At 40.0% G+C, this 13,701-nt stretch overlaps 1 protein-coding gene across 1 annotated transcript in view; it reads left to right on the top strand.

The window, feature by feature from the left end:
• MALRD1 (MAM and LDL receptor class A domain containing 1) overlaps positions 1-13,701 on the top strand; it is a 423,509-nt gene that overhangs the window by 310,631 nt on the left and 99,177 nt on the right. Inside the window, exons 34-35 of the mRNA XM_065582996.1 lie at positions 599-756; positions 12,046-12,247. Coding sequence (XP_065439068.1) covers positions 599-756; positions 12,046-12,247 — 360 coding nt within the window. The remainder of the gene's footprint in view (positions 1-598; positions 757-12,045; positions 12,248-13,701) is intronic.

Raw genomic sequence — 13,701 nt, 5'->3', positions numbered from 1 at the left:
CTGCCCCCCTCCTCTTAATTGGTCAAACTGGGAGCACCTGTTCTGGCACAACGGAGTTGGACCTACTTCATTTAAAGGGGCCAGTCACCCTGTGACAGTCCAAAAACCTTCAAGTTTCCCCGCTTACATGAAGAACAATGTACAGGTAACATAACTTGGAGCTATTGTTAATTCTAGTACTAGCAAAACCCCTTTCAAAAGAACAATGACTTTCATAGGTAGAAATCACTATCTCAAACCTTTTTTAGAACACAGTGTTTCTTTTAGAGATGAATTTGCATTCAGTTCTGAACATCCCCAATGTGTTCATGTCCACCTCTACTAATTTCTTTCATTTGCAACAGAGCTAGGGCCAAGGAGGTGGCTGAATAGCAAAAGTGGCTTTAGGAGGGTTTAAGAAGTAAATTTGTAAAATATGTATGTGTTAATAATATATACATGTGTTATCAGACCCTTGGCCTATGTGTACATATATATTTGGATCTGATAAGATATATTATTGTGCTCACTATTTAACTAGCTACCTATCAATTTATCTATCATGGCTTATGCTCTTAAGTATGAGTAGTATTCAAAGAATATTTTTATTCATTTTAAGGCAATGGACAACAATTTTTGTATGTCAACTCATCTGCCCAGCAGGAAGGAAATAGAGCAAGGATAATTACCACAAAACTCTTCCCAGCAAGCCTCGGAGTGTGTAGAGTCCGGTTCTGGTTCTGGCTGTGTGATTCCAGGCAAACAGGAACTTTAAAGGTAAGAGGAAAAAGTACTACTATTTAAATATCCAATATTAATAGTTGTGTTTCTTGTGTTTTGAATGGTTTAAATCTCAACGCTATATTAGCTTTGTTTAATCTCTGCTTGGTTGCCGGTTCCTAACCCAACCTTTCTGTATTGACAAGATCAATACTGACAACTCTGCTTTAGTCCTGATTTCACTGGAAATCCCATTAGTACATATGTGAGTCTCATCTAGTCACTGCACCCAATCTTACTGAACAGCAACACTTTTCTGCTTTGCATGCTTCTATCCTCAACATAAAATAAGTGCTATTTCCAGTTTATATAACACAATAATCCTGAAACATGCTATACGCAGTTAAAATGGGGTGTGTGTTTATGTCAGTTTGGAAATGTGAAAATAGAGATAATGTCAATCATACTACATGTGACAAAAAACAAAATTCAATACAGATTAATTGAACTGTCTGAAATGTGTTAGAACAGCAGTTCTCAAACTGTGAGTTGGGACCCCAGAGTGGGTCAGGGCCCCTTTTTAATGGGCTCGCCAGGGCTGGTGTTAGACTTTCTGGGGCCTGGGGCTGAAGTTGAAGCCCAAGCTCCACTGCCTGGGGCCAAAGCTGAAGTCTGAGGGCTTCAGCTTTGGATGGCGGGGCTCAGGTTACAGGCCCCCTGTGTGGGGCTGAAGCCCTGGGGCTTTGTCCCCCGCACCCAGGGGCCGGGGCTCAGGTTCTGGCTTTGTTCTCTCACACACACACACACACACACAGGGCAGCAGGGCTCAGACTTGGTCCCCCCTCCCAGGATCGTTTAGAAGGGGGTTGCAGTGTCAGAAGGGGGTTGCAGTGCAATGAAGTTTGAGAACCCCTGTGTTAGAAGATAGAAAAGATGGTCATGTTGACTTGGAATCTGGAATGCAGTAGGCCTGGGTTCTAATACTGATTCATTCTGGCACCACCTTCCTGTTTGACCTTGGGCAAGCCACTTAGGCCCAAAGGTATTTGCATTCCTAACTTCCCTTGAAATCAATATACCTTTGAGGATCTGGGCCTGCATGTCTCTGTCCTGGTTCTAGATCTGTAGAATAGGAATTATACCACTTCCTTTTCCCACTGTTTTTCTGTCTTACTTAGACTGTTAGCTCTTCAGGGCAAGGGACTGTCTCTTACTATGTTTATTCACAATGTATAGGCATTGGGGCTCTGATTTCAATTGGGGCTTCTTGACGCCACCAAAAAATAAATAATAGTAACCTCCCAGTATACTATGTAATATCTAATCAGTAGAAGCAGCAATTAATTAAAAATCAGTGCATTAAACTGAGCATTTATACCAAGCATTTAACAAAAACATTTCTCAAAGCTGTACAGTTTCCAGGGATACTAGTTTCAGATAGTCAGCTTGAACTTCTAAGAAATTCTTATACAGAAATGTTACAGTTCTGTAATTCTGAAACTTTTTTAAACTTCTGCTCTCCATCATCAAATGCTGCTTTCTTATTTTACCACTTACACATGTGTGTGTCTGCACACCCACACACTCTGATATGTTTTGCTTAGTAAAGTTAATTGAGAAAAAGAGTTATAATAATAATAAATGGAGATATTCCATCTCCTAGAACTGGAAGGGACCTTGAAAGTCCAGCCCCCTGCCTTCACTAGCAGGACCAAGTACTTATTTTGCCCCAGATCCCTAAGTGGCCCCCTCAAGGATTGAACTCACAACCCTGGGTTTAGCAGGCCAATGCTCAAACCACTGAGCTATCCTTCCCCCCCCCAGGTAAAGGTCAGCGATTTCTGTGCTTTGTGATTATCCAGATTATATTAAAGTAAAAGGCAAATAGTGTTTACTTCTGAATCTTTTATTTAAGTATTTTGATTTTACATTTTTAGACTAGGGTTTGTTTAATTACATGTTTCCTGAACATTATAGTGTGCACGCCCCAGATTTTACTTTTATTTTCATAAAGAACTTCTGCTGGACTGAAGTTTTCAGTCATGTAAGCATTACTAAATGTTTAGGACTTGTCTTCACTACTGAGGAGATCAACACTGCTGCAATCAATGAAGCACGTGTCGATTTAGCGGATCTAGTGAAGACCTACTAAATCAATGGCAGAGCACTCTCCAGTACTCCAGCTCCCCAAGAAGAGTAAGGCAATTCGACTGGAGAGCATCTCTCCTCAACACAGCACCAGTCAAGACACTGGGATAAATCAACCTAAGCTACGTCATTCACGTAGCTGGAGTAGCAGATCGACTTACCCCAGTAGTGAAGACAAGCCCTTAGAAGTAATTTGTATGTCTAAATATATGACCTATGAGTCGGGTAGCAGGAGGCCACATAAAACCTGCATTTCTGTGATCATTTATTAAACTACATGAGTTAAACTTTTAGGCCACAATTCCACAAAGGGAACCATAAACATGAACCCTTACTCCTGCACAGGAGTAAGGTTCTGTGCTTTATCTCCTTCAGGACTAGGCCTTTCATGTGGGAGCACATAACAGTAAAATTCATACCAGACAGAACTAGTTCATCAAAAATTATACACATATTTTCTTTCTCTTGAAAAAGTTGCACACTGAAGACAATGTATCTTTGATTGTGTCCTTCCCTCGTGCCATCTAATAGGTGATCTGATTCAGCAGCAAGCAATTTTTTTTAAGAGGCAAATCACTCAGGAAAAAAAAATCAAACAATCACTGTGAACAGCTCAGTGAAAACTTCTGCTCAGTTTGCAGTGGAGGTAAAAAAAAAAGCAAGCCATGTTAGGATGTCTGCAAAATGAGATAGAATATTATAATGCTATTATGAGAGTTAATGGTACATCCACCACCTGAAATGTTCTGCTCAGTTCTGATTACTCTATCTCATAGGATATAGTCCAGAGATGGGAGTTTAAAGTGACTCAAGTCATGGATACTCCAGAAGAAGACAGATTTAAAAGACTGGGACTGTGGTTTAGTGAGGAGATATGTTAGAGGCATACAAAATAATGAATGGTAAAGAAAGGCACATTGGGTGATCCTGTTTACCCCTTTACAGTGCAAGAAAATTCAATGGAAGTGAAAAGGGAAAATTGAAAACAGGCACATTTTTACACAATGCATAGTTAACTTGTGGAACTTATTGCCAAAAGATTTCATTTCACTGAGGAGAAGCACTTAGGTAGTATTAAAAATTATTAATTAGATGTTTATAAAGGTAATTGCATTAGATAGGGTAAAACATTTATAAGGGAGATGAGCCCTCATACTTCAGGGTATTAGCCAACTGCTATCTTCAACTACCAAAAGTTCTACTGCATATTACGGTCAGGGAAGCAAGGAAGTGGCCTAGGCCTTCAGATGGGTTACAGGTATCTCAGTCTAAGCAAGTTGTTCCATAATTTTCCAGTATGGGGTTTCTTTCATCTTCCTCAAGTATGTGGTAGTAGACATTGAGGGAGAAATAATTCTGGACTAGACAGACCACTGATCTAAGCTAGTATGGCAATTTCTCTGTTCACAGGAGTAGTTTCAGGTCAATTCAGTTAAATTACATTACTTTACCCGTACAAATAAAAACAATGCATTTCTTTGTAGATTTGGATAGCTATTTACCCATGTTTATGCAGAGCAGGAGAGAGCTTGGAGGAACCAAAGTATTAAGCACAATCTCTCATAAAACAGTTGGCTTCTCTTTTAAAGTTTTTTCTTCAGTCCTTTTTGCTCCATTTGAGTCTATTTGTATGGAGAGGAGTAAAGCAATTACAGTTTCACTATTCAACATTCTTCCTGTTCAGCTTTTATTCCACACATTGTCATACCATGGAGAGTTAAAACTAAATTAATTCCCCATCTGACAATATAGTTCCAATATTTCAACTTTCTGGATTGTTCAGGCAGTTAATATTAACAGAGGTTGCTATGAACTAGAATGCAGTAAATTCACTAAAAATGACTAATGGGTTTTGCATTACTATTATTATTTAAAAACATAGAGACATTGGATTACAATTTATTTTCAATGTTATAGTGGGTGGTAGGCAATGTAATCAGTGAACTTTGCTTAATTAATTCATCTAATTACTTTGGCAAATCAGATGTTCCACACTACCAGGGGCAGCTCTATGGTTTTTGCCTCCCCAAGCACGGCAGTCAGGCGGCCTTTGGCGGTATGCCTGCGGGCGGTCTGCGGTCACGCGGATTCGGCAGCATTTCTGCAAGTGATCTGTTGGTCCTGCGGCTTCAGAATGCCTGTCACCAAAACCGCGGGACCGGCGGTCCTCCAGCAGGCACGCTGCCGAAGGCCGCCTGACTGCTGCCCTCACAGCAATCGGCAGGCCGCCCGCCACAGCTTGCCGCCCCAGTCATGCGCTTGCTGCGCTGGTGCCTGGAGCCGCCCCTGCACACTACATTACATTCAGGGAAGTAAGGAAGAGGCTAGGCCTTCAGAAGGACAGAACCTGAATCGGATTCCCACTGTGAACCCCAAATATAATGTTATATCAGTTCCTGCCATTCTTGTTCACTTTGTATACAGGCACATCTCATATTACTGTGTTAGTGATCTCACTTCTTGCAGTCTGGCAGGAGGCACTGCTTTAGGGTGACCAGACGTCCCGATAAAATCGGGACCGTCCCGATATTTAGGCATTTGTCCCGCGTCCCGATTGATCTTCGGTCGGGACGCTGCACTCCGCTTTTTTTTTTTTTTTTTTTTTTTCTCTGCCGGGCTGCCGGCAGCACTCAGCTGTTCTCGGCTTTTTTTTTCCTTCTCCTCTGACTGCCGGCAGCACTCAGCTGTTCTCTGTTGGTTTCTCTCCCCCCCCCCCTCCTAAAAACCAGAGGCTGAAGGTATGCATACCTAAGGAAGGGTGCATAATCTCCTTTGACTGCCGGCAGCCCTGGGCTGTTCTCAGCTCCCGCCCCCGACTGCCAGCAGCACTGGGTCACAGTAGGGAATTGGGAGAGGGAGCTGTTTGTGTCCTTACACCGGCAGCACTCGGTTTTTTGTTTTTTTTTGCTCCGCCAGTGACCCCCCCTCCCCCCCCCCCCTTGTGTCCCGATATTTTCTTCCTGTCATCTGGTCACCCTACACTGCTTTAAATCATGTTGATTCAGCATGAGGAGGAAAGGTATACTACCAGTTACAGTAGAACAAAAGACATGGGTATTCTGAAGACATGAACTTGCAAGAATGTGGTACAAAAAAGATGTCATCATTCTATATTAAAGTCAGCGGTCATTTTTCTCAATTAAAACTGGGTTGTGGCTCACAATAAAATGAACATGTGTGGTTGCCTTTCACAAGACTCGGGTACTCCTAGTTTCATGACTGGAGAATACAGGATATATGGGGGGAATAATCAGAGATTATAAAATGAGTTCATAGTTACCTGAGACAGCACACTTCTTGCCATGCAACCTATAGATCTGCCAGGTTCTCAGATATACAGAAAATCATGTAATTAACCTTCCAGATGGAATACAGATTCTTCCATCATGACAACTGTTAGTCAGGTAAGATCAATCACATAAGATAATATGTTATTTTAAAAAAAATATATTTAAAAGCCAGCAAGAAGGCATGGAAGAGCCTTGTGTGCTGCAGCAGCTGGTGACTAAAGAAAGAGTAGCAGTTTACATTCCCTTGTCTTTCAGAAGTATGTGCCCCTCTCCCAAAAATTTATAGTTGGTGAAAAAAGAATTAGCAAACCGTTACCAGGCAGCGCACACTTCAGAGAATTAGAACTGAGTCGAAATTGTAAAACAAAGCAATGGGATTTGCTAAAGAATTCAGTTCCCACACCAGAATACAAATGAAGCAGGTGCAAAGGCACCTTGCAGAAGAACTAAGAATCATAGAGCAGAGCCTCACTGACACATTCATCTCACAGATCTACAAATGGTAGATTCTTTAAAAAAAAAACCCACTGTACTATGTATTAATAGATATCTGCAGTTTCAAACATTTCATAAGGAATATTTTGCAATAAAAGCATCGCTAACTTGATTTCTCTCACTTGGTTTATTGTCCATGATGATTTAGGTGAGATGGGCATTTTTACTAGCTCATGCCAGACATGTGGTTTGTTTCTTATTTTAAATAATGATGCAAACCAGAAACTTTGCCAATAATTAAATTATTATCACTGACTTCTCAGAAGCACAGTGACAGCCTGACCCTTCCCAAACCTGGTAGTTAGGGAACTGTACTTTCACTATCCAGGTTTATAGTGGCTATAGTCTGATCCCCTTTCATCCCTCCATCTGTTAAATAATCAGCTGTGGACACACAGGGGTAGTGTGCACCTTTATGGCACAACTCACAGTATGTGGAAGGGCTAGAGTCTCTTGGGGCACTGAGCACTATGCAAGCATAATTCCTCCTGGGGGTCTGGGAAACATGGGCCAAAGTGACTCTTCTGTACTGGGTACTATCTGTGCTCCTCCATGTATGAGTCCATCTCCGCTCATATAGAATGGGAGGAGTATTGCTCTGTCCCTCCTCCACTTCCCTCTTCTGCAGAGGCTAATGACTCTGTCAACATTAGCCTTAAGCAGTGGTTGTGCTCTGTGTATCCCTGTGTAGGGGCCACATACAAATCTCATCCTTGTGCTGTCTGTATACACTGAGCATAAAGACTGAGACTGCATCTAGGTCTTGAACAGCAAGACACATTGGGTTCTTATTGTGGTGGGAGGCTCTGGCAAAGAATGCAACATTGCAATCTGTCAGTTATCCTCTTCACTCGCTATGGGCATATTGGAGCCACTTACCCCGGAGAGAATAACACCTACATTGCAGGTAAAGAACCCCAGAGTTCTAATTGAGGTTCACATTTTTCTGAACCTCTTGGGTAATTGCTGAAATAAATCAGAATCAAAACTTTTCCATATTGTGTGTGTGTATATATATATATATATATATATATATATATATATATATATATATATATATATATATATGTTATGGTATTTTGTAGAGGTCTCAAGTGAGAATGGGACCCATTGTGCTGGGCATTATCCAAATGCATCACAAGAGACAGTCCCTACCCTGAAGAGGTTACAGTCTACACACACAAAGGATTGGAGAAAGGAAGTATTATTACCACCATTTTACAGATGGGGACCTGAGGCAGCTAGATTAAATGACTTGTCCAAGGTCATACTGGAAACTGTGGCAGAGCAGGGAATTGAACAGAGATCTCGCAGATCCCATTCTAGTGCCTTACCCAGAATACTGGCCATCCTCAGAGAAATTCAGGTAATTCTACATCAAGAAACATAGAATCTGGCTCCCCATTGGGTTACTCCAGCTTTACGTTAACATTGCTCCATTTTTTTCAGTGGAATTCCACCAGTTTTAAGTTGGAGGAATGCAGTCATGAGCCACACATGAAATATGTAGAATAGGAAACTTATTGTACATCAAAGCGGGATTTTTCTAATCTGAAGCTTTTACCAAAAAACCTCTCTGATACTTCTCCACTAAAATTTTAAATCCAGAGCTCAGGAAAAAAAGCCTGTGTTCTGAGTCCCAGCGTACATTACTTTTGTCCACTCCAGAACTGAAAGCAGCAGAAGGCAGAAGATAAAATTCAGGGAGAGACTGGGATTCTAGATCCTGAGTTGGTAGAGGCTGGCTAGGCTACTTAGGTGAAGAATAGTAAAAGGCCAATATGGCTCCACCAGGAACCCCTTTTTTGATTTTCAGGTAATTAAAGAAACCTACAAAAAGTGGAAACATGGACAAATTGCTAAGGAGGAATACAAAAGAATAGCACATGCGTATAGGAACAAAATCAGAAAAGCTAACTCACAAAATGAGTTACACCTAGTAAGGTACATAAAAGACAATAAGAAGAGATTCTTTAAATACACTAGAAGCAAGAGTAAGATGAAAGAAAGTTTAGATCTTCTAGTTAGCAAGGAAGGAGAGCTAATACTTGATAACATCTAGATGTTTAATGCTATTTTGCTTGTCTTCACTGAAAAAGTTAATGGTGACCAGATACTCAACATAATTAATATTAACAACAAGGGGGGGGAAAGAACACAAACCAAAATAGGGAAAGAACAGGTTAAAGAATATTTAGATAAGTTAGATATATTCAAGTTGGGAGGACTTGCTGAATTTCATCCTAGGGTACCAAAGAAACTAGCAGAAACAATCTCAGAACCATTAGCAATAATCTTTGAGAACTCTTGGAGGATGTGTGAGGTCCCAGAAGATTGGAGAAGGGGAGTGGGAAATGTGGTCTAGATGAACGTACTAAAAGATGGGTGCACAACTGATTGAAAGACCAGCCTCAAAGAGTAATTATCAGTGATTTGCTGAGAACAGGATTAGAATTTAAAATGACCTTGACAAATTGGAGAATTGGTCTGAATTCAACAAGATAAAATTCAATAAAGACAAGTGGAAAGTACTTCTCATAGGAAGGAAAAATCCAATGCGTAACTACAAAATTGGGAATAAACAATGTGATGCAGCTGTAAAAAAGGCTAACTTCATTTGGGGGTGTATTAACAGGAGAGTTGTATGTACACCAAAGGAAGTAATTGTCCTGTTAGACTCAGCACTGGTGAGGCCTCAGCTAGAGTATTATGTCCAATTCTGGACACCACATTTTAGGGAATATGTGGACAAATGGAAGAGAGTTCAGAAGAAAGCAACAAAAATGAAGAAAGGTTTAGAAAACCTGACCTATAAGGAAAGGTTTAAAAAAATGGCATGTTTAGTCTTGAGAAAAGAAGAGTGAGGGGGGACCAGATTAGTCTTCAAATATGTTAAGGGCTGCTATAAAGAGGACTATGATCAATTTTTCTCCATGTCAACCGAAGGTAGGACAAGACATAATGGGCTTGAACAAGGGAGATTTAGGTTAGATATTATGAAAAACATTCTAACTAGAAGGGTAGTTAAGCTCTGGAATAGGCTTCCAAGGGAGGTTGTGGAATCCCCATCATTGGAAGTTTTTTAAAAACAGGCTAGACCAACACCTGTCAGGGATGGTCTAGATTATACTTGTTTGTGCCTCATCACCGGGGATTGGATTAGATGACCTTTGGAGGTCCCTTCCAGCCTTATATTTCTATGATTATATCAGCCAAGGAGCAGAATTTGCATTGTTGTTCTGAAAGTTAGTACATATCCTGCCTGTCAACAAATAGAAATTTAAAAGAGGCAGCTGGAAGAAGAAAGAGGTTACAAACAAAAAACATAAAGAAACTGAAAGTATAGAAGTGTCTGATCATTAAAAATTCCATTCAGCCCTAAGTGTAGAAATATACTTAGTCTGACAATTAGAAAGTACAGTCCTGGGAAAAAGATGAATGACTAAATCCCAGAAATGCTATGGGGAACAAACAACAAATGTTCTGCCTTCTGGTCATCCTTTGCTATCCAAATGGGCCTTCCCCCCCCCCCCCCCCAGAAGAATTCTTTGTCATAGGAGCCTTTTTATATTTAGCTTCCCTCATCTATTCATGAAGACTTGTGTGTGTGTGTATATTTTTATACAATAAATAATACACACATGCACTTCAGTTATATTTGGTGTCTCTTTTTTTCTAGTCAAATCAGTCCATTGCTAGAAATGAAAGATATTCATTGACATGTATTCTCCACCAGTGGAGGTGGCATTCTATCCAGTGAAACGATTGCTAAATCTATGAGTATGAAGTCTATTCCTCAGGGAATAACACCACATCATTTTTCACCCTATTGGTTATCATTTCTTTTCTTAAATTGCCCTCAGAGGAAAGCTCTAAGATCCCTCCACCAAGCACTCTTTCACCTTTAGTGAGTACTTGACTTTTTCAACTGATGCTTGATAAGAACAGCTGCACAAAGGAGTCGTTCCTCCCCTATGTAGAGGCTTCCAAGCAGGTGGGAGTTATGCCACTGGTCCTGCCCATTTCAATCTCATTTAGATAGTGAAGCATGCCCCTGACATGGATATTTACTTCCATTCCTCAGCCAGTTTTTCACTGATCTAAAGATGACTGAAAGGTAGACACCCGCAGAGAGCTGCTGGAAGCAGAGACTGACTCTGCTTCACTAGATATCTGCTTTGATAACATTTTGTCTCAAAATTCTTATGCAGTAAAGCTCAAAGAAAGTATCTGTTTAAGGTCCTGGTTGGTTTTTAACTCAATTATCCAACTGAATTGGTTGGGGGACATGAAGGTCAAGTGACTTATTGAAGGTTATGCAATTAATCAACCTGGATTTAAGGCCAGAGTTTTCTTGGCTCTCATTCTTTTGCTTTTCTTTATACACCACTATCTCGATATAACACTGTCCTTGGGAGCCAAAAAATCTTACTGCTTTATAGGTGAAACCGCGTTATATCGAACTTGCTTTGATCTGCCAGAGTGTGCAGCCCCGCCCCACCCGGAGTGCCTCTTTACTGCATTATATCCGAATTCGTGTTATATAGGGTCGCGTTATATCGGGGTAGAGGTGTGTTTCATTGCCATATCAGGGACCCTCGGTTGGGAAATGAGCTCCAGAGTGAAGGAATATCAGGCCCAATGGTGACACTCACAATTTCTGGCAATCTGAGATGCCAAAAATATAATGCTTCAGTGTCTCCTGCTGGTCAGCTGATGGAGTAAAATTGGTTTTAAAAAATCACAGTATATCAAGACTTATTGGGCCCTTCTGTTGTATTTGAGTGGCACTGGTTCAATAGCTTTGTTTTGCTGCAAATTCATTCCATGTAGTTTGTTTTAATATTTGATTTTGTTTTACACTGACATTTATCACTAAGTTTATACGAGTCAATTTGCCATCACTGAGTGCAGTGCAAATTGCATCACTGAATGCAATTTTTTAAAAGTGTTTTTAACAGATGCCAGATTGAAACCACTGGGTACTGAAGTCCTCTATTTATACATCTAAAAGCTTCACATACTCTCACACCTCAGTTCACACAGAGAGGGACCAGTTTGAGGGATTGAGAGGTCAATTCATCCTCTGTGCTGAGTATTTCCTTTGACATCAATGGATTTTGGATCTGCTTCTATGCTGGCCAAGGCTGGCAGCAGGGTTTCCCAATTAATAACTTCTGGCAGCATTTTCTGTTATGGGAACTCCTGTTTACTAGAAACTGGATTGAGACCACCACGGCCATGTCACAATATTCAGTCATCACCAACCAGGTAATGAACCACAGCAAAAAGACTCCGTATTACATAGCCAGTTGTCTGAGCCCTCAAACTTTGTTGGGTTGACCTAACTAGCTGTACTTCTCTGTAGTTTCATGCTGATTACATTTTATTTCCTGGGTTTCATTGTCAATAGGTATACACTGTTGAAGAACATGGAATGCATATTTTGATGTGGTCTTCAAGTGGAAATAAAGGAAGCAGGTGGACGTATGCAAATGTGGTTCTCTCTAGCAACAGTCCTTTCAGAGTCACATTTGAAGCTGAAGTGGGAGGGAATGAGCTCACAGAAGTTGCTCTTGATGATATTTCTTTCACCCTGGAATGTATGGATGCAGGTATGTGATTATACAAATACTGTGAAATGCAATCAGAAATGAAGGGGTTTACCATTTTACAGTGGTGAGTTTGTGTTGTGCTACTAATGTGTTCCAAAATATCTGAAGTCACCAGTAAAAAGTTTTAAAGAAATCACCATTTAAAAGTAGCATTTTCCAGTCATTGCAACCTTGGTATCTAAGAACCCACCATTAAGAATATATTCCTGTGAAGAATATAGAGGAAAACTGTGAGATCTCAGATACCACTGCATGGAAATTTGTTTGTTTGTTTGTTTTTAAGAACAGTACTATTCCCATTTTACAACATCCATCAAAATGTAGAATGGAAAACAAACTTTTAGTCTGACCACAATACTGGACGGTGTGACTCTACATTGAAGAAGAAAACTGGGTGGTAGGAGGCAAAGGGGAAATTTCTCCTTTCTGATCTATATGGCAGATTTTGATTTAGTCCGTTGGCTTTCCCTGTGTGTGTGTGTATTTCCCATTGCCATCAAAAGAGTTCCACCCATAAAGGAAGAGAAGAATATTTGAATAAAGATATTTGTCATGTGGCTCTTTGAGGACAATTCTGCCCTAAAACTAGCATTTGAATAAATCTGTAATTATAGCAGACCCCGACAGTATCAATATAATCGAAGGCCTGTTAGTGTTTTATTCTGAACCCTGTTTGAGAGGGATTTATGATTGCTGCATTGTAACAATTCTCTCAAGGATGAAAACGATCAGACAAGGGTTTAGCTTGGGATGGAATAGTTTTATGAGCACAGAAGTCACTCACAATTATTTTAAAAAGTAAATGGTTTGTTCTTTTATCTTTACTCTCTTCATGAACTATCTCAGCAACATAACAAATTTACCATGCTGCCGCGCGATTTGAGAATTTATGATCTGACCTTCTACTACAAAAGCTTTATAACTTGAACTGTGCAAAAAATGGCTTATATCCTAAAGCCCTACAATACTATTTATTATGCCAGTGAAATGTATCATATAATACAACATCAAAAGAAAAAGTATATGCAAGATATTGTACTGGCTCTTTTTCAGCCACTAACATCTATGGAGATTTTCAGCACAAATAGCGAGTATCTTTATTCACACATGAACACCATTGTTTGTATGCAAATAATGGTATTTTCATGAAGTTCGGTCATTCCTTAAACATTTATATGAATGAAAAACAGTTTGTCATGAGTGTTTGTTGATAAATAACCAATAGGGATTGGATATGGCAAAATATAAAAAAAATACAGATTTGTATGAAAATGTTCTGGAATAATTTTTTTCCACTGTTCATACAGTTCTAATAGTGACTCAGAATTGTTCAGACAGCATCTAGGAAACACAGCCCATGTGCGAATTACTTGTATCACACTGTGTTTAAAACACTGCCTCTATTGTCAGTGATGATTCACTTTTTTCTGAAAAGTGCAGTTCAGGCAAAGGCT

The sequence above is a fragment of the Chrysemys picta genome, chromosome 2, assembly GCF_011386835.1.
Source record: "Chrysemys picta bellii isolate R12L10 chromosome 2, ASM1138683v2, whole genome shotgun sequence".
NCBI lineage: Eukaryota > Metazoa > Chordata > Testudines > Emydidae > Chrysemys > Chrysemys picta.
This window is presented reverse-complemented; position numbering and strand designations above follow the sequence as displayed.